This window comes from Vulpes vulpes, chromosome 1 (genome assembly GCF_048418805.1).
Source record: "Vulpes vulpes isolate BD-2025 chromosome 1, VulVul3, whole genome shotgun sequence".
Classification (NCBI taxonomy): Eukaryota; Metazoa; Chordata; class Mammalia; order Carnivora; family Canidae; genus Vulpes; species Vulpes vulpes.
In genome coordinates, this window is record NC_132780.1 from 18,031,006 (window position 1) to 18,058,259 (window position 27,254).

The window sequence follows — 27,254 nt, forward strand, 5'->3', positions numbered from 1 at the left end:
ATGTTCCATGTAACCCATGAACACCTTGCTGCTAGGTGTTCCAAATGAGAGTCAAAAATTATTAGTCCTTAGGGTTTTCTAACTTAAGAATTTATTTCCTTTGAATTTATTTTTTTTATTTATCTTAATCAAAACTAAAATAATTTGCCAAGTTTCCATGCAGATATTCTGATTCTTGTATCTGGGTAGAAAAATGAAAGGACTGATTTTGAGATTCATTCATTCTATTCTACCTTAAAGTGAGAGATCTAAAAAAAGCTCATAGTTTCTATCACTTCCACATGTATTTTTATTAGACTAGAACTTAGTAGAAATACAATTGTGACATTAAGTGTAAAATACCTTAGGTAATTTATCTAAACAGTACTTCACAACCATTTCAACAATCATATTGTGCAAAGGGTTCTATATGTGCACTAGGAAAAGGACAGTAGTAGGTTAGCATGAGGAAGATTGTGGTCTTTCCCGACCAAGTCAGGAGTAAAGATCCAGTTTTATATTAGAGTCTGACTCCATTTTTGATCCCTGACTAATGATACCTGTTAATATAACCTCTTGCTATTCTACCCAAGTGGGCAGGGCAAGCTAACAATAAAGCCCAAGTGCCCTTCCCTTAGTATTAGCTGTAAGTTCATACCCTGAGTAAATTACCATTATCCCAGCCCCATAGAGTATCTCTTATAATACTTTATTGTATGGAGTAATTGACATCCAAACATCCTGTTTCAGTGGAGTAACCACAAATGTGAACTAGCAAAAAATGTTTTAGAGGGCAAATATAGGAGATTGCTAGTTGTCAAGATTCCCATTGTGTACATTCAATCTTGAGAGTAAACTCATGGGGACGACGCCTGGGTGGTTCAGTGATTGAGTGTCTGCCTTGGGCTCAGGGCATGACCCTGGAGTACCAGGATCAAGTCCCACATCAGGGTCCCTGAATGAAGCCTGCTTCTCCCTCTGCCTAGGTCTCTGTCTCTCATGAATAAATAAATAAAATATTTAAAAAGGAGTAAACTCATGAACACTGATTTTTCAAATAATTTCCCTGAGCACTCTAGTACAAAAGAGATTGTTCACTATCTTTATTTCTGAATTTTTTTCATTTCCTGATACTTTTCATATGCTTACTATTTTTCTATTTTCATTTCATGTAAAGGTACAATCCTATGGGTCTCATTTCAGCACAAAAGGTATGTAGAAATATAATCATATGGTGTATGTTCATGAACAGGGAGGCAGGTTTTAGAGGGTGAGAGTTTGAAATTGCATCACTATGGTATCTTCATTATAGCCACAGAAATCATCTGGGACATGCAATGGAGTGCATAACTCTCAAATTATGAGTATATATTTCCAAACCCATAAGTTGTTTGAATCTAACATGGAAAAAAATTGTTATGGATTATATTCAACCTAGAGAGCCCAAGGATGCAGTGTTTATTATGAAATGCCCTAATGAGGTGGGATGCACTTGACCTAATGAAAGGCACAATTCACTCAGAGTTACAAAAAAAAAGGTTTATATTTTACTTACTTAGATATGAGAAATAGGATATCCTAAATAAAACATCAGAATGCAATTTCAGTGGCCAAATTTGAATCCTTCACAAACATTACTACTATGGTTCTTTTCTTTAAAAAGTCCTCTAGGAAAAAAAAAAAAAAGTCTCTAGAACTTTCTCTTCAGTTTCCAAAAATAAGACTAATTTTTACTAACCAATGAACATATAACAGCTATTACCTTTTTTTCTTTTTCAGCTATTACCTTTCAAAAAAGGGAGAGACTATCATTCCCTCTCCATTTTTTCTACCACATATGCCATCCCTAGTAACCTGTCCTTCTACTCACATGAAAATCTCATTCTCTCAATATCCTGGCCTACTCTGTTTCATGATCATCCTTTACTGTAATCAATTACAAAGGCCCTCAATCATACCAATCTAGAGAAGAGGCCATGACCACAGAAAACAGAGCAGCTTAGATAATGGATTTACACTATTCTCTGACACTGCCTATGCTCTCAAATTTATACCATACTAGATCTTAAAATTAGCATTCTAGTTTTTCCAGGTTACATGGGTATGAAGAAGCCCCATCTAAGTAGGCCCTTTGACCTTACTAATACCTTCTGAGACCGTTATGGTGACAAATGAAATGCATGTAATGGAAGTGTAACATCAATGCATTCCAGACTTCAGGTTGTTAAGTCTTCAGTAACAATGCAACTCAAGAAACCTCAAGTAATAAAGAAAAATTTACAGGGGCTTCTGGCTGGCTCAGTCAGGAAAGCCATGTGACAATCTCAGAGTCATGAGTTTGAATTCCATATTGGGTGTTGAGATTACTAAAAACTAAAAATTTTAAAAATAAAACATTTTTTAAAATTTTATAAGCTAAAGAGAATTAGGTCTTTCCACAGATAGCCTTATTCCATTGATATACATCATCTCATGAGTTTTAAATAATTTTAATTTTCTGTGGAATTATCCAAGATTGGCTAATCCTCAAAAATAGACCTACTTCCCCCCAGTATGAATTTTATTGTAGTCCATTGAGAGAATTTGCTAAACAAATTCTCACCTTCATTACATTTGTAATGTTTCTATCTAGTTGGAATTCTTTGGTGTTTCCAGAGTAATGACCTTGACACATTTGTACAGTTTCCATCTCATATAATTTCTTTCATGACCACAGAGTAGTACTTTTTAATCACTGGAAATTTGTACCTCTTATCCCATTTGCCTATTTTACCCACCCACCCATCCCCTACCCCCACTAAAAGCTGTACATTTTTTATAAAGCTGATCACTCATTACATTTGTAAGGCTTCTACCTACTATAAACTGTTTTGTTCACAAGGTATAAACTTTGGATAAGCCTTGCCATACATTACATTTGTCTGCTTTCTTTTGGAGATTTACATTCTGATATCAAGTGAGGTATAAGCCCTGGCTATAAGCTTTGCCACATACATTAGTTTCATATGGTTCCTCTCCATGATGGAATCTCTGATGTTGAATAACTTGCTTAATCATTTTATTTGTAAGGTTTCTTTCTACTAGGAGTTCTTTGATGATCCCCAAAGCTTGAGCTTTGAATAAAACCACTGCCACACATATTATGTTCATAATGTTTTTCATTATGTATTTTCTGATGCCTTGTAAGTTTTGCAAATTGGGTAAAAGCTTTGCCACACTCATTACATTTATAAGGTTTCTCTCCAGTATGGATTTTCTTATGCTGAGTAAGATGTGAACGCTCAGTAAAGGCTTTGCCACATTCATTACATTTATAAGGTTTCTCTCCAGTATGAGTTCTCTCATGACCCCAAAGGTGAGAACGCTTAATAAAAGCCTTATCACATATATTACATTTATAAGGTTTTTCTCCTGTATGAATTCTCTGATGTTCCATGAGGCTTGAACTTTGTATAAAAGCCTTGTCACACACATCACATTTGTGTGGTTTCTCTCCAGTGTGTATTTTCTGGTGCCTAGTAAGGTTTGCAAACTGGGTAAAAGCTTTGCCACACTCATTACATTTATAAGGTTTCTCTCCAGTATGGATTTTTCTATGTTGGGTAAGATTTGAACGCTCAGCAAAAGCTTTGCCACACTCAGTACATTTGTAAGGTTTCTCTCCAGTATGAGTTCTCTCATGACCCCATAGGTGTGATCGCCTAATAAAAGCCTTATCACATTTATTACATTTATAAGGTTTTTCTCCGGTATGAATTCTCTGATGTTCTATTAGGCTAGAGCTTTGGATAAAAGCCTTGCCACATATATCACATTTGTGTGGTTTCTCTCCAGGATGTGTATTCTGATGTCTAATGAGGTGTGAGCACTGCTTAAAAGCTTTGCCACACTCATTACATTTGTACGGTTTCTCTCCAGTATGGATTTTCTTATGTTGAGTAAGGCTTGAACGTTCAGCAAAGGCTTTGCTGCATTCGTTACATTTGTAAGGTTTCTCACCAGTATGAATTCTCTCATGACTCCAAAGATGTGAACGTTGGATAAAAGCCTTACCACATTCATTACATTTGTAAGGTTTCTCTCCAGTATGCATTCTCTGATGATTTGCAAGGTTTGAATTTTGACTACAGACCTTGCCACATATGTTACATTTATATGGTTTCTCTCCTGTATGGACTCTGTGATGTCTCGTGAGGTTTGAACACTGGTTAAAGGCTTTACCACACTCGTTACATTTGTAAGGTTTCTCTCCAGTATGGATTTTCTTATGTTGGGTAAGATGTGAACGCTCTGTAAAGGCTTTGCCACACTCATTACATTTATAAGGTCTCTGTCCTGAATGAATTCTCTCATGACTCATGAGGTTTGAGCTTTTGCTAAAAGCCTTCCCACAGTTATTACATTTGTAAGATTTTCCTCTAGTGTATACTCTCCTGTATTGTGCAGGTAACAAGGAATATTTTAATATCTTCCTATATTTATTCCAAATGTTTCTGATAGTAGGAGGAATCCTGTGAAGTGGTGAAACAGAGGAACCATTGTTGACAGACTTCTCCACTTGATTACATTTATAGATTTTTCCCTCAGTACGAAATCTCTGCAGTTCAGCCAGGTGTCCCTGCAAACTTAATCCAATTCTGTTTTCCAAACAGTTTATGTCCTGGTTTCCAGCATCACCTACGTTGTTTTCCAGTTTTAACAAATTCCTTATAAGTGGCTCGGCATGCATAAAACATTGGTATGTATTATTTCTTATAGAAATAGTCTGTTTTTGTGGAAAAGTAACTGAGGATTTATTAAGTTCTTCATCTTTTCTATGAGTGAGATTTTTGTTATGGGTCAAAGGCACTTCTTTGTTATTTCTTGCATCATATCCCCACTGACTTTCAAACTCATGCACATTTTCCCAGACTTCCTTGAGATCAAAATTCTTGATGTCATCACTTTTGTTTCTCTCCAATATCACTAAGTGGTATAATTCTCCTTTATTAATGTCCTCTATTGGTGATAATTCCTTGGTTGCAAATCCAGCAGAAAGGCCTCCTAAAAAATAGAAGGTAAATAAATATTTTATACTGAATTATGTAATTACACCAAAAATAATACTTATAATGAACATAGACTTCTAAACATATAAGAAGTCTCTCTCTCTCAGTCTCCAAACACTATTGTAATATAGTGTTTCTAAGTTTTTTTAAATAAATTTTTCCATATTAATATTTTCTCTGATCTTCAGATATGTTTTTTAAACATATTATATATTATACATATTTTTTTGCCATATAACTGGATAATTAGATGATACTTCATGATTAGGGAGCTGATCTATATACTATTATATAACTGTACATGAAATCATAATTGAGATCTCGGCCTTTCCTAATTCTTAGTTTTTATAAAAATGTGTGTTTACCTGAACCTGATATCTCATAATTCAGTGGTTCTCAACGTTTCGTTTCTCCTAGTGTGTGTTCCTTATGGAATGTAAATTCTTTCTTTAGTTCTCAAGGAAGGATTCTTTAGAAATCCAGAGACTTTTATTTTGTGTAACTGTGGTTACTTAACCTACTAGATTTATCAATTGTTTAATTGTAATATACAGATACCTTAAAGTATCTTTGTCATATGCCCACACATTATTAAACACCAGATCAAGCTGCTGTCCTGAGCAAGTTAAACTGTGTATAAACAGGGGTCTTTACTTATATTGGTAATGCAGTGTGGGGAAGGGCAGGTCCTATGGAAACTGAGGTGCTTTGGTGCTCAAAATTAATATACCAGGAAATACCAGTATAGTTTGTTTAGATCAATGAAAAATCTGAGCAAAGGTCAGGACTTGGATTCAGAAAAGAGTGAAGCACAAGGAATAACAGGAAATGTGGGAGTAGTACTTGTGCTTGCAATATATATGGTAATATGATTGTTTTAACAGTTAAAAACCTGACCTTGAAAAAAAGAGAGGAGCTGATTTGGCAACAGGCATAATACGGACTCATTCTATAAAAACTTATATTATAGGTGTGATGTGAAAGTGGAAGACATTCAACAGAGAGATAATATGGAAAAGGAAAATTGTAGGCTTGCAGTTATTTTAGTATTTGCTCTAAAAATTACCAAACTGTGGGGTGCCTGGGTAGCTCAGTTGGTTAAGTGTCCAACTCTTGATTTTGGTTCAGGTCATGATCTCAGGGTCATGGAATTGAGCCATGAGTTGGGCTCTGCACTTAGCATGGAGTCTGCTTGGGATTCTCTCTCTCCCTTTACCCCTCTCCCCACCTCTCTACCCCCACTCACACACTCTAAAAAAATCAAACTGAATATCCCACAATTCCATTTCTAGGTATACAGTCTAGACAGATATGTATTATACACACACACACAAAGACATGCATATGTTCCAGACATATGAGAATGTTCTAAACATATAAGAATGTTCTAAACAGGACCTCCAAAAAGCAAAAACCTGGAAATGGCCATACAGAAGATAATGGATAAATTCACATATAAACACATGTAGATATGATAAAACCCTCTGAAAAGTAGCAATGGAAGATGACCATGGGTAATGGGTAACAATCTCCTGGCTGGGGGCATAAAAGTTATATGGTAGGAAAAAGTTAGCAAGAAGCTTTTGCCAAGGTTTAAATTCCTTGGGGATATTATTATATTTTGTTTTTTTTTTTTAAAGTGTATTAGGGATCCCTGGGTGGTGCAGCGGTTTAGCGCCTGCCTTTGGCCCAGGGCGCAATCCAGGATTGAATCCCAAGTCAGGCTCCCGGTGCATGGAGCCTGCTTCTCCCTCTGCCTGTGTCTCTGCCTCTTTCTCTCTCTCTCTCTCTGTGTGACTACCATAAGTAAATAAAAATTAAAAAAATTAAAAAAATAAATTAAAAAGTGTATTAATTAAATTGTATATATTTTTAAAATAGAAACCTCAATTTAGAGTAAGACATTTTTAATCCAAATGTCCTTCCTTGTTACAGAAAAATAACGGTGTCTTTTTCTGGAATTTTAAATCATTACAATCCCAGACATACAAGAGACATCAGATGAGAAGTGCTCTTACTAGATATGTGCGTGTGTGTGTGTGTGTGTGTAGTTATATAACCCGACTTCAAAAACATCATCAGGAAATAGTGCCCCTAAGGAGCATTACTAAATGATCTAGAACATAGAATATTTCTATTGAAGGACAGTGTTAATAGCAATATTTAAACATAGAAACAATTTTTGGCAGTTTCACAGTGATCCATGGCAGAGGTCTACATGCACAGATGGCACAGATGTGGTTAGCAACATAGGCAGCCAATAATGGAAAAACAAGTCAGCAATGGGATATATATCAACAAGGACCAGGTGACTCTTGTATGGAATTCAGCTGAAAATGAGGACAGGCACAAAGGAGGTTTCATGGGTTAACTGAAATGTATCTTGTACAAAAACCTATGGCAAGTCAATTGAATGGTATTTCTGTGACTAAGGCAGTAACTTTAAAAAAAAGTATGTCCTCAAGATATCACAGATTCTCAGTTTAAAAAAATGCCATATTTAACTGAGGAAAATTTGTGTTAAAACAATGAGATACCATTACACACTTATGAGAATGTCCAAATTCAGAACACTGAAACACCAAATACCACTGAGGATGTAGAGCAATAAGAACTCTCACTCACTGCTGGTGAGAATGCAGAATGGTACAACACTTTGGAAGACAGTTTGCAGTTTCTTACAGAATTAAATATACTCTTAAGTATGATCTAGCAACCAAACTCCTTGGTATTTATACAAGTTGAAAATTTATGTCCACATAAAAACCTGGACACGAAATAGAAGAAAAATCCTAAAATCTGTATGGAACCACAAAAGACCATGCCATGCACCGCCAAAGCATCTTGAGAAAGAACAAAGTTAGAGGCATCACATTCTCTAATTACAGAGCTGTGGTAATTAAAACAGTATGGTATTAGCGTAAAAGTAGACACACAGATCAACAGAACAGAACCCAGAAATAAACCCACACACAGTCAATTAATATACGACAAAGGGGACATGAATATACAATGGGGAAAGAACAATCTCTTCAACAGTATTGGGAAAACTGGACAGCCACATAGAAAAGAATGGAACTGAACCACTACCTGACACCATATACAAAAGTTAACTCAAAGTACATTAAAGACTTGAACCAAACACCTAAAACCATAAAACTCCTAAAAGAAAAAATAGGAGGTAATAAACTTGACACAAGTAATAAACTTGACACAGGTCACTCTTGACATCAAAAGTAAAATCAACAAAAGCAAAAATAAGTGGGATTTACACCAAACTAAAAAATTTCTGCACAGCAAAGGAAACCAAGAAAATGAAAAAGGAAACCTACTGAATGGGAGAAAGTATTAGCAAATAAAGCTCTACTTTATTAGATTATTACTAGGAAAAGGATCAACTAAGACATTATCATCTTCCCAGAGGGTTAATGGAAGGCAGCTTCTTTGTCAAATGAAGTGACTCTGTGTCCTCTAGACCAAGGTTGTCAGTGGTGACACATTTCTGTCTTGGTTGAAACAGGTAATAAGATCTTACATATTGAAATTTATTTTTGTAAACAGGAAGAGATAAATGTTGAAATAGGAAGAACATGGCCAGTAAAGAGCAGCAGTGATGAGGGTGGGGGGCGGAGAGCCCAAGGGCAACAGTGTGGGTGTTGTGCCCCACATGACTATTTGTGTAAGTATAGTTCTCAGAGGCTGCAGATTGGAATTGATCTGAGTTGAAACAAAAACACTCCATTTGGAAAGTTAAGATCGAGAAATTTTTAGCATTTAACCTCAAGTCCTCCCAGTCATGAAAATCCATTTTTATTAGAGACACCATAGGAACCTAGTTTACAAAATCAGTAAAGATTATCTCCTGCAGCCTTTAAAATTCAGCCAAGAAAGTCAAAAGAGAACCCCCAGAATGAGAGAAAATATTTGCCAATCATCTATCTGATAAGGGATTTTTATCTAGAATATATAAAGAACTCTTTAAACTTAACAAAAACCCAATTTTAAAATGGACAAAAAATCTGAATAGACTTTTCAAAAAAATAGAAAAATGGCCAATAAGCACACAAAAAGATGTCTAACATCATTAGTCATTAGGGAAATGTAAATCAAAACCAGAATAAGATACAACTCCACATTCCAAAGATGGCTATAATCAAGGAAACAGATTACAAATATTGATAAGGATGTGGAGAAATTGGAATGCTCATACATTCCTAGCAATGGTACTTTGAAAAATAGACTGCTGATTCCTCAAAAGATTAAAGAGAATTAGCATATGACCCAGCAGTTCCACTGCTAGCTAGATGCTAAAGAAAATGAAAATTGTATGTCCACACAAACTTGTACAAAAATGTTTATAGCAGCATTACTCGTATAGCCAAAAGGCAGAAATAACCCAAATGTCCATCAATGTATGAATGGATAAACAAAATGTGGTATTCATACATGGAATATTATGTAGCAATAAAAAGGAATGAAGTGCTACAAACCCCTAAAAAACACAAACCCTGCATATGAATATTTATAGCAGTTCTATCTGTAATTGCCAAAACTTGAAAGCCAGCAAGGTGCCTTTCAGTGGATAAATGGTCTATTCCATTCAGACAATGGAAATATGATTTAGTACTAAAAAGAAATGAGCTGTCAAGCCAGGAAAAAGACATGGAGGAAACTTAAATGCATGACAATCTGAAAAGGCTGTATATACTGTTTGATTCCAAATGTATGACATCCTGGGAAGGGCAAAACTACGGAGACAGTAAAGAGATCCATGTTTGCAGGGGCTAGGAGAGAGGGTGAGAGGACTATTTTATTGCTGGCTCAGAGATGATGATCATACCATGTCTGATCAACCCTGTCACTGCCCTAGGGAAGCACTGTAACTACACAATAATTAGGTCAAACAGGCACTTATCACTCAGGATCTCCTGATACCTTCTATCTTAGTATCCTGGGACACACTGGCCACTCTACACAGTGGATTCAAGAAGCACTTCTTTATGCAGCAGGATGAGACTGTAACATACTAATCAATGTTTTTCTTCAAGAATTTTGTTACCCAGTAAACTTCCTCTTTGGGAGAGCCCACTGTGAAGCTGCCACCTAAGGGTGGGTTATTACAACAGGAAAAGAGGATGAAACTTTAGACCCTTGGGATTCTATTTCAAAACCAAGTTTCAGAAAGAGAATCTTAGAGGAGACTAAGAAACCAGCAGATCAGGGTCTTTTATGTTCCAGGACTAAGTAAAGAGCAGACGAGGGAAAAAAATACAAGATATGGGAAGAAAATAGGAGGGTCAAATTTGTGGGGTTTTTTGAAAGGCCATGTGCTCTACCCAGACTGTAAGGTGAATGCCTGAACGGGGGGATATACCCCCATCTGGCAGTGGGGGTCAGAGAGGATCCCAGTATCTAGTCTTTATATTACTGTTGGGCCACAATCTCAGAAAGTCCCACCCTATTTTTTATATACGAATGGCAAAATGAGAACTGAAGAAATGGCTGAGGGACCTGAACAGGCAGAGAGGGCTTGGCACAGCTACACGAAGCCTCATGGATACCATGGAAGGGCAGCCATTGTGTTTGTCTCCTGCGAAGTTCTCCCAAGGATATAAAATGGAAACAGAAACTGAATGTAGTCAGCACTACAGAGGCCTCAGCACTAATGTGTATGGTGTGAGAACCGAGAGAGATCAACGGGAAAGACTCCTTAGAGACAGTCATATCAGTCCCTCTCAAACCATGATACCAGTATGGTCAGGTAAGAGTGTTGTGGGTCATCACAATGGGAATCTAAACTTATACATTTGATTTACACATCTGAATAACAGATTAAGGGGGGAGGGGATTTCCTTTGAGAGCTCACAAGAAATAAACTTATTTTTCCATAGATCTTTTCCAAAAAATATTTAGTATGGAACAGTTTACTCTGCCTATCTGAGCTCTTATGTTCCCATCTCAATACATTCCTACCTGTCTGTTTGCACTATTTTCACTTCACTTTGCACAGTCCAGGGCATTTCCCCTTGTTCCAAAATGGAGATGATATTCAGCTCTCAAGAGACTTCAAATTATAAAGAAAAAAAAGAACATGATACAAGAGCTTTGCTCTTCCAGAATACGTTCCTAGCTCTCTGTTCTGTGAAGAGAGAACGTTCATTACATGAGGTGTAGAAAAAGAATTTCAAAACTGAGTCAATTGACTGCCTCCTTCTGAATGCTTACAGGTTATTTTATGAATACAAATATCTAGTTCTTTTCCAAGAACTACTGAATCAAAGGCACAAGGGTTAAGACCACAGAATCAGACTTTTAAAATTTTCACTCTAAGGTTTTCTGACTTCTGATGTTCTGCAACCACCTAAGGAAGCATGAATGCAAACTTTCTGAAGATAAAGGAAGTTAGAGTCTACTTGCCACATTATAAAGCTTTTCCATTCTCAATCAAAACAGCTTCAATCACTCCCTTAAGAACAGGGATTTGAAACTCATACAATCAAGTCAGGGGCTCTCAAGAGAAAATGCAAAGACATATAAAAGTAATTACCAACTTCTGGAGGGAAATTATCCTCACCCAGGGAGACCAGGTTCCTGTAGTTCTCCAACATCACGTCCCTGTACAAGGCCTGCTGAGCAGGGTCCAGGCACTCCCACTCCTCCTCAGAGAATTCTATGGCCACATCCCTGAATGTCAACCGTCTCTGAAATGAAAACACATTTCACCAAGAAGACAGGGAGAGTTCTGATTTTGACACAAAATAAAAGCAGCAGAAATGTGTAAAGGCTGACTTGGCTGGAGTGAGTGTTCTGAGTGATCTGTGTAAAATAATTGAGCAAGTTCTCTAATTTTCTTCAACTTAAGTGAAACTCACATAAAATTAGACATTTTAAAGTCCCATTCAGTGGCATTTAGTACACTCATAGTGTTGTTACAAACATCACCTCAGTCTAGATCAAAAATATTTTTATCCTCTCCAGTGGAAATTCTTTACCCATTAAGCAGGTGCTCCCTATTCACCTTTTCTTCCCCAGTCCCTGGCAACCACTAATGCTTTGTCTCTATGGATTTACCTATTTTGGATTTTTCACGTAAAAGGAATGGTATAAATGTGACTTTTTGCATCTGGCTCCTTTCACTTAGAATAATGTGATCATCATCATAATCCATGATGAATGTATGTACCATCAGCACATGTCTTTTTTATGCTGAATAGTATTTCCCTGTAGGACTAGACTCATCTATTGATAGGCATTCAGTTGTTATTAATATTGCTATGAACTTTCAAGTACAAGTAAGTTTGGATACCTGTCTTCAGTTCTTTTGGTTATATACTTAGGAGCGGAATTACTGGGTCACAGTGTTTAGTTTTTCAAGAATCTGCCAGTTTTCCATAGCAGCTACAATATTTTAACAGAATGTGTCATGATTCTAATTTCTCCCCACGTTTACCAACATTTTTTTGTTTTACTATACTCATCCTAGTGGGTGTGAAATGGTATCTCACTGCGGTTTAGATTTTGCATTTTACTAATGACTAATTTCACTGAACATCTCTTCATGTGCCTGTTTCATTTATCTTCTATCTAGAAATGTGTATTAAAATCCTTTGACCGGGATCCCTGGGTGGCGCAGCGGTTTGGCGCCTGCCTTTGGCCCAGGGCTCGATCCTGGAGACCCGGGATCGAATCCCACATCAGGCTCCCGGTGCATGGAGCCTGCTTCTCCCTCCGCCTGTGTCTCTGCCTCTCTCTCTCTCTCTCTGTGACTATCATAAATAAATAAAAAATTAAAAAATAAAAATAAAAAAAAAATAAAATCCTTTGACCTTTTCAATTGGGTTCTTTTTTTTTAAGATTTTATTTATTTATTTGGCAGAGAAGTGTGCACAAGCAGGGGGAAGTACAGGGAGAGGGAAAAGTAGGCTTGATCCCAGGACCTTAAGATCATGATCTGAGCCAAAGGTAGACAGACGCTTAACTGACTGAGCCACCCAGGTGCCCCTGGATGTTCTTCATATATTCTAGGCCCTTACTAGATATGTAATTTGCAAATTATTCCTCCCATTTGATAGACTATGTTTCACTTATGTGATAATGTCCTTCAGTGCACAAACATTATTAATTTTGATGGTGACCAGTTTATCTATTTTGTCTCTTCTGTTTTTGATATCCTATATAAAATTCACTGCCAACCCCAAGGTCATGCAGATTTACCCCTGTTTTCATTTAAGAGTTTTATAGTTTTAGCTCTTGCATTTAGTCTTTAATTCTGAATCATTTATATGGTACAAGGTAGTTTGAATTTTACTCTCACATGGCTATCTAGCTGTGCCAGCACCATTTAATAAATTATTCTTTTTCCGCTGACTGGTTTTGGCACCTTTGTAAAAAAGGAATGGATTAGATGTATGGGTTTATTTGTGGATGCTCAGTTCTGTCACTTTGATCTACACTTCTAGCTTCTGCTGGAATTATAGTTTTGATTACTCAAGCAAGGTTTGATGTTGGAATTCTAGGTCCTCCAACTTTGTTCTTTCTCATGTTTATTTTGGTTATTTGGGATCCTTACCAATCCAATGAGTCCAAAAAAAGATTATTGGGATTTTGCTAGGGATTACATTACTCTTTTTATCATTTTATGGGATACTGCCATCTCTTCCAATCCACAAACACAGGCTATCTTGACATCTATTTAGGTTTTCATTTTTCTCAGCAACTTTGTAGTTTTCAGTGTGTATAAATCTTCCATTTCCTTAGTTATTCCCACTTACTTTCAATTTGTTGACTGCTAGTATAAAAAAATACAACTGAGTTTTGAATGTTGATACTGTATTCTGTAGCTTCAATGAATTTATTATCTAATAGTTCTTTTGAGGAATTTTTATTTCTAAATATATGATCATGTATTCTGTGAATAGACCTAGTTTGATTCCTTTTCCAATTTTGACACATTTATTGTTCCTCTCTCTTTTCTCTGGTTAGAATTCCAGTACAGTGTTAAACTGTGGTGACAAAATGGTACACCCTTGTTTTGTTCTATAAGTTTTCAGTCTTTCACCAATGAGTATGATACTAGCTGTGGAATTTTAAGAAGACCCTTTTTTCAGGCCGAGGAAGTTCCCTTATATTCCTTATTTTTTTTTAGTGCCTTGTTTTTGTTGAAGTGTTCTGTACATGTCTGCCCTAAATCTAGTTGGTTTATACTGTTGCTCAGTCCTTTATTTCCTTATTGATATTATGTCCAGTTATTCTATCCATTAAAAGGGGAGTACTGAGGTCTTCAACTATTATACTGTAACTATTTCCTCAACTTCTGCTTCAAAAAACTGGGGACTTTGCTATTATGTACATATTGTTCATAGTCCTTTTATCATCTTGACGCATTGACCACTTTTTCAAAATATGTCCTTCAACAGCTTTGGTAACAATTTTACAACTTAGTCTATTTGACTGGATATTTGTGTAACTTCCCAGCTAGGTTTCATTACTATTTACATGAAGTATCTTTTTCCATCCTTTCACTTTGTGAAAGCTTTGTTGAAAAGCAAGGCTTTTGTAGATATAGAGAAATCATTTTTAAAAATTCTTTTGTCTTTTAATAAAGAGTTTAATCAACTTACATTTCAAGTTACTACTGATAAGAATTACTTCTGACATTTAGCTATTTGTTTTTTTTTTTTTTTAAGATTTTATTTATTTATTCATGAGAGACAGAAAGAAAGAGAGGCAGAGACACAGGCAGAGGGAGAAGCAGGCTCCATGCAGGGAGCCCGACGTGGGACTCAATCCCAGGTCTCCAGGATCACGCCCTGGGCTGAAGGCAGAGCTAAACCGCTGAGCCACCAGGGCTGCCCGCTATTTGCTTTCTGTATGTCTAATATTTTATATCATGATTCCTCCCTTCTTTGTGTGTCTGTGTGTACATACCATTTTGATTCTCTTTGTATTTATTTTTTGCATATTTGTTATTTTCTGAGAGGTTACCCTGAGGATTACAGTTTACATTATTAAACTAATATGTGAATTTCAGTTGATATTAACTTAGCTTTAATAGCATACAACTGCTCCTATACAGTCTCCCTTTATGTTCTTATTATCAAAAACTACTTCTTTATAACAGATGTGAATAAATGTTTAATACACTCAAAAGCAGATTTTTATGATTGTTTTATACATTTGTCTTTTAGGTCATGCAGAAAAAAATTAATTACAAAACAAAAATATAATAATACTGGCTTATGTATTTACCTATGTAGTCACCTTTACTAGTGTTCTTTATTTGTTACCATGGCTCTGAGGTACCACTAGTTTCCATTCATTTCGGTATGAAGAACTCCATTTGGTAGGTCATGTAAGGCTAAGGCTGTTAGTGTGAACTTCCTTAGCTTTTTTTTTTTTCTTAAAGATTTATTTATTCATAAGAGACACAGAGAGAGGCAGTCTCCTCGCACGGAGCCCAATGTGGGACTCGATCCCAGGACCAGGATCACATCCTGAGCCAAAGGCAGGCGTTCAACTGCTGAGCCACCCAGGCGTCCCCCTCACCTTTTTGTTTATCTAGGAGTCTCTTAATTTCACTATCAATTTTGAAGCATAGTTTGCCTGATTAGAGTTCCTGGTAGATTTTTTAAAAAGATCTCATGAGATTGCCCCCTGCCTCCAGTTTCTTTTCTTTCTTTTGTTTTTTTTTTTTAATTTTTATTTATTTATGATAGTCACACAGAGAGAGAACGAGAGAGAGGCAGAGACACAGGCAGAGGGAGGCAGGCTCCATGCAGTGGGAGCCCGACGTGGGACTCGATCCCAGGTCTCCAGGATCGCGCCCTGGGCCAAAGGCAGGCGCCAAACCGCTGCGCCACCCAGGGATCCCGTGCCTCCAGTTTCTGGTAAAAGTGCTGTTAAAGAGAATCCTTGTAGATGAGAAGTTGTTTCTGTCTTGCTACTTTCCACATTCTCTTTTTGTCTCAAAGTTGATTATGTGCTTGCCAGGGATCTCTATGCATTTATCATAGTTGAAGTTCATTGAGTTTCTTTGATGTATAAGTTAATGTTTTTGGTGAACCTGGGGAGGTTTTCAGCTCTTATTTCTTCAAATATTCTTTCTGTCCTTTCTTGTTCTTTCCTGCTAGGACTCCTATAATGTGTATATCTGTATTTTTTTAAGTTTTATTTATTTATTTTAGGCGGGTATGCACATGTGGGGAGAGGGGTAGGAGAGGGGGAGAGGAAGAGGGAGGGAAAGGGAGAGAGAGAGAAAGAGAGAGAATGAATATCATGAAGCCGACTTCCCACTGAGTATGGTACCCAATGCAGGGCTCAATCCCAGGACCACAAGATCATGACCTGAGCGGCAGTTAAGAGTCAGACTCTCAACAGACTAAGCTACCCCAATCCAGGTGCCCCTGTATCAGTATTCTTGATATTGTCTATAGTGTCCCAAAGGTTTCTTAATCCGTTCATTTTTCTTTTTTCTCTTTTCTTCTTTTTCCCCTTTCTTCTGCTCATGCTGGATAATTTCAATTAACCTATGTTTAAGTTCACCAATTCTTTATTCTTCTTGTCAATCTGCTACTGAGCCCTCTAATGAATTTTCAATTTTGGTTATTATACTTTTTAGCTCCAGAATTTCTATTCCATTCCTTTACCATAATTTGTCTCTTTATTGATGTTTTCTATTTATTTAAACATTATTCTCCTGCTTCTTAGTTCTTTTCAATGGCTTCCTTTAGCTGAGTATGTTTAAGACTGGTGATTTAAAACCTTTACTTATTAAGCAGAATGTCTGTGCCTCCTCAGGAGCACCATCATTAACCTGTTAATCATGCTTAAAATGTACAATCTGGAGATATCCTTACATATCTGTAGCGAAGTCAGTCTGCTCAGAAGTGGTCACTATGGCATTCTTTGTAACACTAAGAAATTGTAAAGGACCCATGTATCTTCATTTAGAGAATGCTCCAATGAGGATCTAAAAAAGCAGTTATTTCTATATTTACTAATATGAAAACAACTCTAAGCATGGTATGTAAATATTTAAATTTGCAGATTAAAATACAATTAAACATTTACTGAAGAATATTCTCTAAAATCACATTACAATATATAAATGCATTTTTGTAAGACTTGCACTGAAGAGAACATTGGTTCCTGATATAGACAATCAGTGATGGTAGAAGAAGTGACAGGGAAAGAGATAGTTTACTTCTTAGTTTCTAAACTGTATCACTATGTGGAACCAAACCACAAAAAATATACACCATAAAGGTTTAATACAGAAAACAAAACACAACACCAAAAACCCCAAAAATTTAACAATTAGTAATATCAAAACTTAGCTCCAGCCTCTCTGATGACAAAGTTCTGGTCCTATATCTTGGCTAAATTATAAACATTTTTATCTAAAAGATCTACTGTGCAAGAGTCTGTAAATGAACATTACGGTCTTTATGAGATGGGTGTGCTATGAATCATTTAAAGAACACTTACCATTAGACAAATAGGTTGATTCTATATTTTAAAATGAATTGTTAATAAAACAAAACACCCTCCCTATTCCTTATTCCTACTTTGAACTTCCCATTATATTTCAAAGTATTAATATCCTGGAGTCAGAAATAAACTGATTTCCTTGTTTAATGTCAAAAGACATTTATAAAATTAGACAAAGCAAATATCCCCCATCATTCTTTTCCAGAGTTTCTCAGGTATTTGTGCACATTAATTCATCACTTACACATGTAATCTCTTTCATCTTGATTTACATGAACCGAAAAGGCATCCAGGAGTTTCTGAAGAATTCTTAATGCCCAACCTCACTGACACCACAGAGCCTATACCCTATCTCCAGTCAATGCCTGCACAGAAGATCCTTCACAAGATGATCACCTAAAAGGAGCCTCTTCTCAAGTTCTATGTCCTAGGTCATAGTGAGATGGAATCTGCATGGAGATGAGATTGGGAGAAGGCCCTGGCTGTGAGTAAACATTTTAGGCAGGACACTTCGGAGACAGGAAAGATTAGCAAGTCCAAAATGTAACATTTTAGGAAGGAGAACAATCAACTAAAATCTGACTTTTACCTGGGAAAAAGCCATTCCTCCCTTTTTCTCTCTTCTTCCAGGCTTCTTTCTCAGGTAAGATTATTCTGTGTAACAAAAAGTATGTTAATGCTCAGAATCAACATAACCCTTTCCTCTGCCACAATATACATACTGGGAGAACCTTAATATGGGAGAAAGACAGTCCTTTGCTGCTTACTGCAACAGGAGGGATGCAGGAACAGTAACTCCTATATGGAAGGCAATAAGTGCATTTTTCAGCCATTTCTTCAGAAAGCTCTCCTCTCCTGCTGAAACCCATATATTCTACTGCAACTGCATCATCCTTTGTCCACTCAGCCAGAGGAACTGCATCATTCAAGTTCCTGGCTTCTCCCTGGGCAGCCAGCATCCAATGAATGGTTGATTGGAAATACAGAAGCCTGTCCATTCCATCAATTTGGACAAACTCTTTTACCCCCACTCCGGAGCTACCTGAAAGCGATAGCAAGAGTTTAGATTTTTGTCCTAATGGTGATGGGAACCTATAAGCAGATTTAATATCGAGATGACACAATCAAATTTAAGATTTAGTTACAATACAGAGAGAGAATAGGAGCTGAGAGGAGCATGCCTTGGTCTCTTAAGACTATCCTCCTGCCTCTTTTTTAGTGGTGTTCATTATCACTACTTAAACTCAGTAACAGGGCACACTCTCCTAGAAACCTCCAAAGACAAACACATCCCCAATTTTGAAAATCACTTCAGCGATCTTATTAGCTCAAATTCAGAATTTCTGGTTTATCATCTTCATGTCAGTTGTCTGCACTATGTCTCAGAGGGAGTATTTTTACCAAGTTACCCTTAAGAGGTCTGAATTGAGTGAGCAGAAATGGGTAGAAGTAAATTCTGAAATGGTAGCCTAGGAAGGTTTAAGGAGAAAGAACTTGTCCTAATTCCACATTACCTTTCATGTTCTCTTTCATGGGTTTAATCAAAACCAAGCATTTAATTCTTCTTTTCCAGAAAAAAATACAATAAAAATAAATGAAATGAACAATGGTTACTAGTCCTGAAAAACATGAAAAAGGGTCACCTGTGGAGATGAAATCTGAACAATCTCTGCATCATAAACAGATGGGCTCTGTTGGAATAAAGTTCCACATCAATCCAGCCCACCTTTCCAACATCTGCATACAAAATGCAAGGGGAACTTGAGAGAAACATCTACTTAGTTGGAGACTTCTGTTCAGAGTTCAGTCATTAATCAGACCACTTAAGGGAAGAAGGGAACTGCTGAATATTAAACTAACTGGCTAGAGTAGATTTTGAGAGTTAAAAGATTATCAACATCCCTACCAGATGCATAATGAACTACTATAAAGTTATTTACCAGACATAAAACAATAATAAATAGAAAGCATTTAAAACTCGTAATATGAACAAAAAATTAAGGTGGCAAAAAATTTGGAAATTAAAGATACCAGTGGATTCTGACATCAAAATTGAAACAAGTGTGAGGATACATCAAATTTAGAAAAGAATGAGCCACAGGATAAAGGAGAGAGAAACAGTACTCTTAATAATGGTCATTTTGAGGGATCCCTGGGTGGCTCAGCGGTTTAGCGTTAGCCTTTGGCCCAGGGCGCGATCCTGGAGTCCCAGGATCGAGTCCCGCGTCAGGTTCCCGGCATGGAGCCTGCTTCTCCCTCTGCCTGTGTCTCTGCCTCTCTCTCTCTCTCTGTCTACCATGAATAAATAAATAAATAAATCTTAAAAAAAAAAAAAAGTCATTTTGAAAAAAACCATGTGATGACATAAAGTCTTCCCCCATTTCTTGAAAAGAAGAGGATGACCTGGATCTGACTGAGCTAGGCCTCTGCCCTCTAGAGGAATAGGGCTTGCAAATGGACTCATCCTCTGATGCAATCATTAGAACATGCAGATGCCTCAAACACTTGGTTTCACATTCTCATTCTCTTGGGCATAATTGAGACAATTCAATAAATTTTAATTACAGAGGCACAAATCAGCACTTCACAACTCTATAGTCTACATCCAGTAAATTCAATACTCACCTGGGTTTGGGTCCTGGGCTTTCTCCGAGACCACTATGTGTTTTGTTCTGTGTCTCTTTGTCCTTGTTTCTCTTCTCTCCTTTTGTCCATCTGTGTTTCCCTCTCTGTTTGCGCATCCTTCGGTTTCCCTCCCGACTTACTCCGCCTCCAACAGCCTGACCCCACTCTGCTGCAACCTTTTTCGATCCCTGCGGTTCTTCCTCCCCAGACTTTCCGATAGCCCCCTAACTCCGCCGATTCCTGCCTCTTCCCCGCCATCTGCGTTGCCCCTCTGCCCTCCCTGGAGCGGGGCGAAGGGCCGCATCCACCTCCCGAGCGACCACCATACCGACGCAGTTGGGGGTGGGGACGGGGGGGGGGCAGAATCGGGGATCGGAGCAACGTTCTGAGCAAGAAAGCGACCAGAAGGGCGATCGGTGTCTACAAGGACCGACGGCAGCAAGGCTGGGCCTGGTACCTGCCTCAGAGCGATTTCAACTGGAAACGAACGCAGACTCCCGGGTCCCGCACGGAACGACAGGACTCGGAAACGTCCTACGGCGACGCCGTGACAGGCGAAAGGGGCGCCCTCCCAGCGACAGGAACGAGTGGGTTCAAGGACTTTACCTTACCAGGCGACCCCGAAACTGGGTAGGGAGGAGGGGCCTTATGAGCGCGCCCGCGGCACGAACCAGAAAAATGGAGACTCACTCACCCGAGCGCCCGTTGCTCCGTGCGATCCGCTTCCGGGTCTGCAGGAAGGCGGGCGTGCGCGTGCGCCGCCGGGCGGGAGCCGGGCCGCTCTGCGCCTGCGCGCGTGGCGTCCGGCAGTTTACTTTTCTGTACTTCTTTCCCTCGCTCTTTCGCTCCCTCCCGGGGGGATTCAGGTGCTGCTGCGGAATTCCTTTGAGTACCGATTGGTGTCCCTTGGAGCCAGGCTGGGTACATTAGGGAAGTGCGAGCTGGTTTTATTGGAACCTGCAGTATTTGAGAAACTGAGCACGAGGCGACCGATATGACAGAGACAGCTCCTAATTTTTTTTTTTTTTAGATTTTATTTATTTATTCATGAGAAACACACACACACACACACACAGAGGTAGAGACAAAGGCAGAGGGAGAAGCAGGCTCCATGCTGGGAGCCCTATGTGGGACTCCAGGATCACGCCTTGGGCCTGAGGCAAGCGCTTAACCGCCGAGCAACCCAGATGCTCCTTAATTGAGCAAAAACCCAGTGGTCCATGGGGGTTGATGGAAGCTGGAATGCGGAATGCAGAGCTGCTCTGTGGGGAATGTGCAGTTTTGTATTAATTACTAAATATGGTTGCAATTTCAATTTCCTAAAAAATCTTCATTCTCAGTTACTTTGGAAGAGTATTTTTAACTTGAAGATTAGGTATTTTAACTGATCTTTTCGTTTTCTGTTTCTGCATGCTTTGTGTCAAGTGCAGATAACGAGATTTGCGAAAGGTGCACTCTTTTACAGATAAATTTAACTTTTCCTGGTACTGATGAAATATTAGTTTGGAAGTACTTCCTGAGACATGTGATAAGGATGTGTGTTCTTTATGTGACCAATACAAGGAAATAGTAAAACTTTTTTCACATTCCAGTAGCATCCTATATACACTTACTAATTATTAATGTGAAATATGCAAGTCATGAGCTCGAGTCCCACATTGGGTATAGAGATTACTTAAAAATAAAATAGCCTATGTACAAAAAAGGTTGTTGTTTTTGTATAACAATATTATAGAGGTCCTATTAGCTTACTGAATTATTGTTTGTAATAGATTTTCTACCAGTTTCTTCGTGTTTCCAGACTTACACTTGTATCATCTGCAAACATAGTTTTACATCTTTGTTTCTAATTATTAATGCCATTTTAAATTGCCCCAGCTAAACCTCCAGCACAATGATAAATGAATAGAACAGGTGATCATGTGCTTTTTTAGTGTGGTTTCTGGCCTTAGTGGAATATGTCTACTGCTTCCCTACCAGCTAGATGAAGATTTCATTTTGTCAAATTGGGAAAGATCCATCAATTCCTAATTTCAAATGTGTGCGTATGTGTGTTGGGGGGGGGGGCGGTTAAAGATTTTATTTATTCATGAGAGACACAGAAGGAGAAGTAGGCTCCCTGAGGGGAGCCCTATGCAAGACTCAATCCCAGGACCCCAGGATCATGACCTGAGCCAAAGGCAGATGCTCAACCACTGAGCCACCCAGGTGCCCCTAATTTCTAGTGTTTTAACATCCATACATGTTTAATTCTCCCAAATAATGTTTTTGTAACTACAAGTAAGATTTCTTGATTTCTCTTAATATGATGAACAATATTAATGAATTTTCTAATAGTGAATCATTCTTGAATTCTAGACATAAATTTCACTTGTTTATCATGTTATTCTTTTTGTTTTGTTTTTTTAATTATTTTTATTGGTGTTCAATTTGCCAACATACATTTTTTATTGTGAAAAAATCTTTATTTTAAGAAAAAAATTTAGTTAACAAAAAAATGTTAACAAGTTTCACTTAGCAAAGTACACCCAAAAGGAAATCACAGTACAAAGAAAGTTTTAAGTCAAGGCCTCACCAATTCCTACAGTATTAGTAATGTGTCTCAATTTCCAAAACTAACTTATTTTTTAAAAGCTTAAACTTAACCCAGTGCTCATCCCATCAAGTGCCCCCCCTCAGTGCCCGTCACCCATTCACCCCCACCCCCTGCCAACCTCCCCTTCCACCACCCCTAGTTCGTTTCCCAGAGTTAGGAGTCTTTATGTTCTGTCTCCCCTTCTGATATTTCCTACCCATTTCTTCTCCCTTCCCTTCTATTCCCTTTCACTATTATTTATATTCCCCAAATGAATGAGAACATATAATGTTTGTCCTTCTCCGATTGACTTACTTCACTCAGCATAATACCCTCCAGTTCCATCCACGTCGAAGCAAATGGTGGGTATTTGTCATTTCTAATGGCTGAGTAATATTCCATTGTATACACAAACCACATCTTCTTTATCCATTCATCTTTCGATGGACACCGAGGCTCCTTCCACAGTTTGCCTATTGTGGACATCGCTGCTAGAAACATCAGGGTGCAGGTGTCCTGGCGTTTCATTGCATCTGTATCTTTGGGGTAAATCCCCAGCAGTGCAATTACTGGGTCGTAGGGCAGGTCTATTTTTAACTCTTTGAGGAGTCTCCACACAGTTTTCCAGAGTGGCTGCACCAGTTCACATTCCCACCAACAGTGCAAGAGGGTTCCCTTTTCTCCGCATCCTCTCCAACATTTGTGGTTTCCTGTCTTGTTAATTTTCCCCATTCTCACTGGTGTGAGGTGGTATCTCATTGTGGTTTTGATTTGTATTTCCCTGATGGCAAGTGATGCGGAGCATTTTCTCATGTGCTTGTTGGCCATGTCTATGTCTTCCTCTGTGAGATTTCTGTTCATGTCTTTTGCCCATTTCATGATTGGATTGTTTGTTTCTTTGCTGTTGAGTTTAATAAGTTCTTTATAGATCTTGGAAACTAGCCCTTTATCTGATGCGTCATTTGCAAATATCTTCTTCTCCCATTCTGTAGGTTGTCTTTTAGTTCCTGGGGAATTCCTCACTCTTATATCATTACACGTCCCTTTACTTCAGCAGATGCAAGCCAAGATCCACAGATTTGATTCTTAGGCACTTGACTGTAGCCAATTCCTTGGTCATTCTCTGCAGAGGAGTCCCAGAAACCATGGCAGCTTTAGGGTTGAAATATTTCACCAATTATTATGGATGCTCCATTTTTTTGTATGTTCACAGAGTAGCCAGAGGTATGTCCATTTACTCCACCTGCCTCTTGAATGTCTTACAGGCTATCATGATCCACCCTGGGAACTCCAGGTGGGCAGAGCTTAAAGTGAAAGTACCAAAGTACATTGGTCCCTCCAGTATCCTCTGTTGGGTGCTCCACATGGTGGTAAATATGTTCTTTCCTATTTATATGACTGGTAATGGAGAAACAAAAATATTACAAAGAAAAGAGCTTTGGGATATTGTTCTGCTTCACAGTATCGTGCCAAGATCACAGACTTAGTGTATGTCATAGTTACATCTTTCCATGACATTTTGTTCTTGGGACTCATGACCTTGGCCAGAAGCTCCATGGTCTTCCTCCTTCACAGGCACAGGCAGAGGGTCCAACACATTGATAGGAACAAGTTCCCCCTGAGACCCTCCCCTGAGTCCAGAGCCACCCAGAGCATCCTTGTTTTGGTGAGCACCTTTGTATCATTTTATTCTCTCTCCTCCATCATTTATGTTTACTTGGCTCTCTCTGATGAGTACAGTTGGTGGCTGATGACCACTGCTGTACTAATCACTGCATGTTTTCCAACTGTTAGTCCTTTTTTTCTCATGAGCCATGACCCCAGCACATCCAGGCTCTACTGTGTCTGCTTTGGAAGAAATACATAATTCCCTCATCTCATCAGAGAAATAAGAATTATCCTCCACCTGTTCAGTCATGGATGCATTCAGACCTCAAAGCATGTTAAGAACAGAGAAAGGGGTGAGTGAAACAGAATGACAGGGGCCTAGTATAAAATAGTAAATAACAATAGCACAGAACATGGACCCTTTGTAATTAACATGTGTGTACTTATATAGTTGCATTTGTATTAATGGTTAAAGTAGAGAAGCTAAGATTCCATAGAACAGTCCTGAAATAATCTGAAAATACTAGAAATATCTTTGAATGTGTAACTTTCAAATTGAGATATTAAATTTTCCTAAGATGTACCTGAGCTTGGAATTGTAAAGACAGTTGGATAAGAAGGAGTAGCATGTGGGTAACTCTGTCCAGAAACTGGGAGTGGGAGCAGGGGTCCTGATTTGTTATCCAAATAGCCTGGGGTGAAGCTGGAGGGAAAAATCAGGTTTTACTTATTACTGGCTTTGAAGGCTGTGTTGCGAATATTGTGCTTTACATCCTAAGAGAAATTGGGGACATTTGAAATATGATAACGCTTACGGAGAAAGATGAGCATATTAAAATATTTTCAAGTCACCATTTGAAGAGTAAACTGCAGAGAATGAAGAGGAACATAGGAAGATGTGTCAGCTGAATTTTACAAAGGGTGCAGGTGGGAGGCAGCCAGTAAACAGACTGAGCGTGTAGGAAGAGATTGAATGGACTTTGAGGATGTTTAGAAAGTAGATTGTTCTATGGTAAATCTTAATGGCGGTTGACGATATTGGCAAAAAGGACTTCAAAATGGACTTCTGCTTTTCCAACTTGAAGATACCAGCGGTTACGGAGGAGCATTTCGTCAAGCTTGGCACAGTACATGAGTAGCAATTTGAAGCTGAAGATATGAATATATTTTGGTTTAACAAGGAGTATTAGCACTTTTGAAATTGCCACCAGAGCAAAATGGACACACTTGAAAGGAAAAATAAAAGGATATTAACTCAAACATAGAAGTATTTTAGGGGTGTCTGACTGGCTCGGGGGTAGAGCATGTGACTCTTAACCTCAGGATCATGAGTTCAAGCCCCGCATTGGGTACAGAGATTACTTAAAAATAAAATATTTTTAAGAGATTTTATTTGTTTATTCATGAGAGACACACAACACAGAGAGAGAGAGAGAGAGAGAGAGAGGCAGAGACACAGGCAGAGGGAGAAGCAGGCCCCATGCAGGGAACCCAATGTGGGACCCGATCCCAGGTCTCCAAGATCACACCCTGGGCCAAAGATGGTACTAAACCACTGAGCCATCCAGGCTGCCCCAAAATAAAATATTTTTAAAAAGAAATATTGTAATGTAAGCCTCTTATTAAATCATAAACATTTGCAATTTTTAAAGTAAACATTTTGTTTTGGAATAACTTTAGATTTGTAGAAAATTTGTAAAGGTAACATGGAGAGTTCCAAAATGTCTCTCCCATAGTACCCCAAATGTTACCATCTTAACTTTACCATAGTTCATTTGTCAAAACTAAGGAACCAACATTAGTATGTTACTATTACCTAAACTCCAGACGTTATTTACATTTCAATGATTTTAACATGGTCATTTTTCTCTGTCAGGATCCAGTCCAGGACACTACATTATATGTAGTTATCCTGTGTCCCCCTGTCTTTTCTGCTCTGTGACATTTTCTCAGACTTTCCTTGTTTATCATGACGGGTGTGAAGAGTACTGGTCCCATACATTTTAGAATGCCTCTGAAGTTGAATTTGTCTGAAGTGTTTCTCATGGATAGACTTGGTTTATGGGTTTTGGAGAAGAATATCACATCTCATCACAGCATCCCACCTGAGAGGTTCACGCAGTTAACATGGGTTATCTTGGATGATGTTAATCTTTATCTGTTAGTTAAATAGTGTTTAGGCTTCTCCACTGAAAAATGACTCTGCATGCCTTGCTATACTCTATTCTTTGGGATACTGTAAGCACAACCCACAGTCAAGTGTAGTGGAAGAAGGGAGGTGCTTGGAGGTAGGTGTGGGGTATTGAATTAAGCGTCACTTCCTGGAGAGCTAAGTAACCCCATATATTATTTGCCATTCTGTGTGGAAGCTGGGTCATTTCACCCTCATTTATTTGTTTCTTCAACTGATTTAGACTTCTACTTTGTGCTATAATTCACTGCTATGTAATTTATTTTGTTGCTTAAATTGTTCTAGTTTTATGGGGTGACTGGGTGACAGGCACTGAGGGGGGCACTTGACAGGATGAGCACTGGGTATTATGCTAGATGTTGGCAAATTGAACTCCAATAAAAAATATATACAAAAAAATAAAGTTGATGGTCGCTTAAAAAAAATTGTTCTAGTTTTGGTCATTGGGAGCCATGGTATAATAAAAATGTGTGTGTCTATGTTCTACATAGAGAGAGAGAGAGAGAGAGAAAGAGAGAGAGAGAGAGGACTGTGGTTGGTTGGTGTGTGGGAGGTTTCCTTGCTGGGCGTTTCACAGAAGAGCAGGCTGACTTAGGTTTAGATTTGTGATGTGGGTTGGGCCACTGCGGTGACCTCTGTTTTGTGGTTCCCAATATACAAATTAACTTAATCAAGGATCCTCATAGGTATAGCACTTTCCGGGGTTCTGTGAGTCTTCCCAGCAAATATCCAACTGGGG

The 27,254-nt window shown here is 38.3% G+C and overlaps 1 protein-coding gene and 1 pseudogene across 3 annotated transcripts; one reads left to right on the plus strand and one right to left on the minus strand.

The window, feature by feature from the left end:
* Positions 1 to 2,652: 2,652 nt before the first annotated feature.
* LOC112931413 (uncharacterized) lies at positions 2,653 to 20,901 on the minus strand. Of its 3 annotated transcripts, none has more exons than XM_072757864.1 (4): positions 20,836 to 20,901; positions 18,106 to 18,170; positions 11,575 to 11,728; positions 2,653 to 5,022 (listed from the first exon to the last, which is right to left on the minus strand). In XM_072757864.1, the coding sequence occupies exons 2-4, from the start codon at positions 18,118 to 18,120 to the stop codon at positions 3,038 to 3,040; spliced, it is 2,154 nt and encodes a 717-aa protein (XP_072613965.1). In that variant the 5' UTR covers positions 18,121 to 18,170; positions 20,836 to 20,901; the 3' UTR covers positions 2,653 to 3,037. The 3 variants fall into 3 exon arrangements, with proteins under 3 accessions (XP_072613965.1, XP_025869887.2, XP_072614043.1); XM_026014102.2 differs by having other exon boundaries at positions 20,142 to 20,857; XM_072757942.1 differs by having other exon boundaries at positions 11,602 to 11,728; positions 20,142 to 20,855.
* LOC112931480 (vomeronasal type-1 receptor 4-like) lies at positions 20,790 to 24,583 on the plus strand (annotated as a pseudogene).
* The last annotated feature ends 2,671 nt before the right edge of the window (positions 24,584 to 27,254 follow it).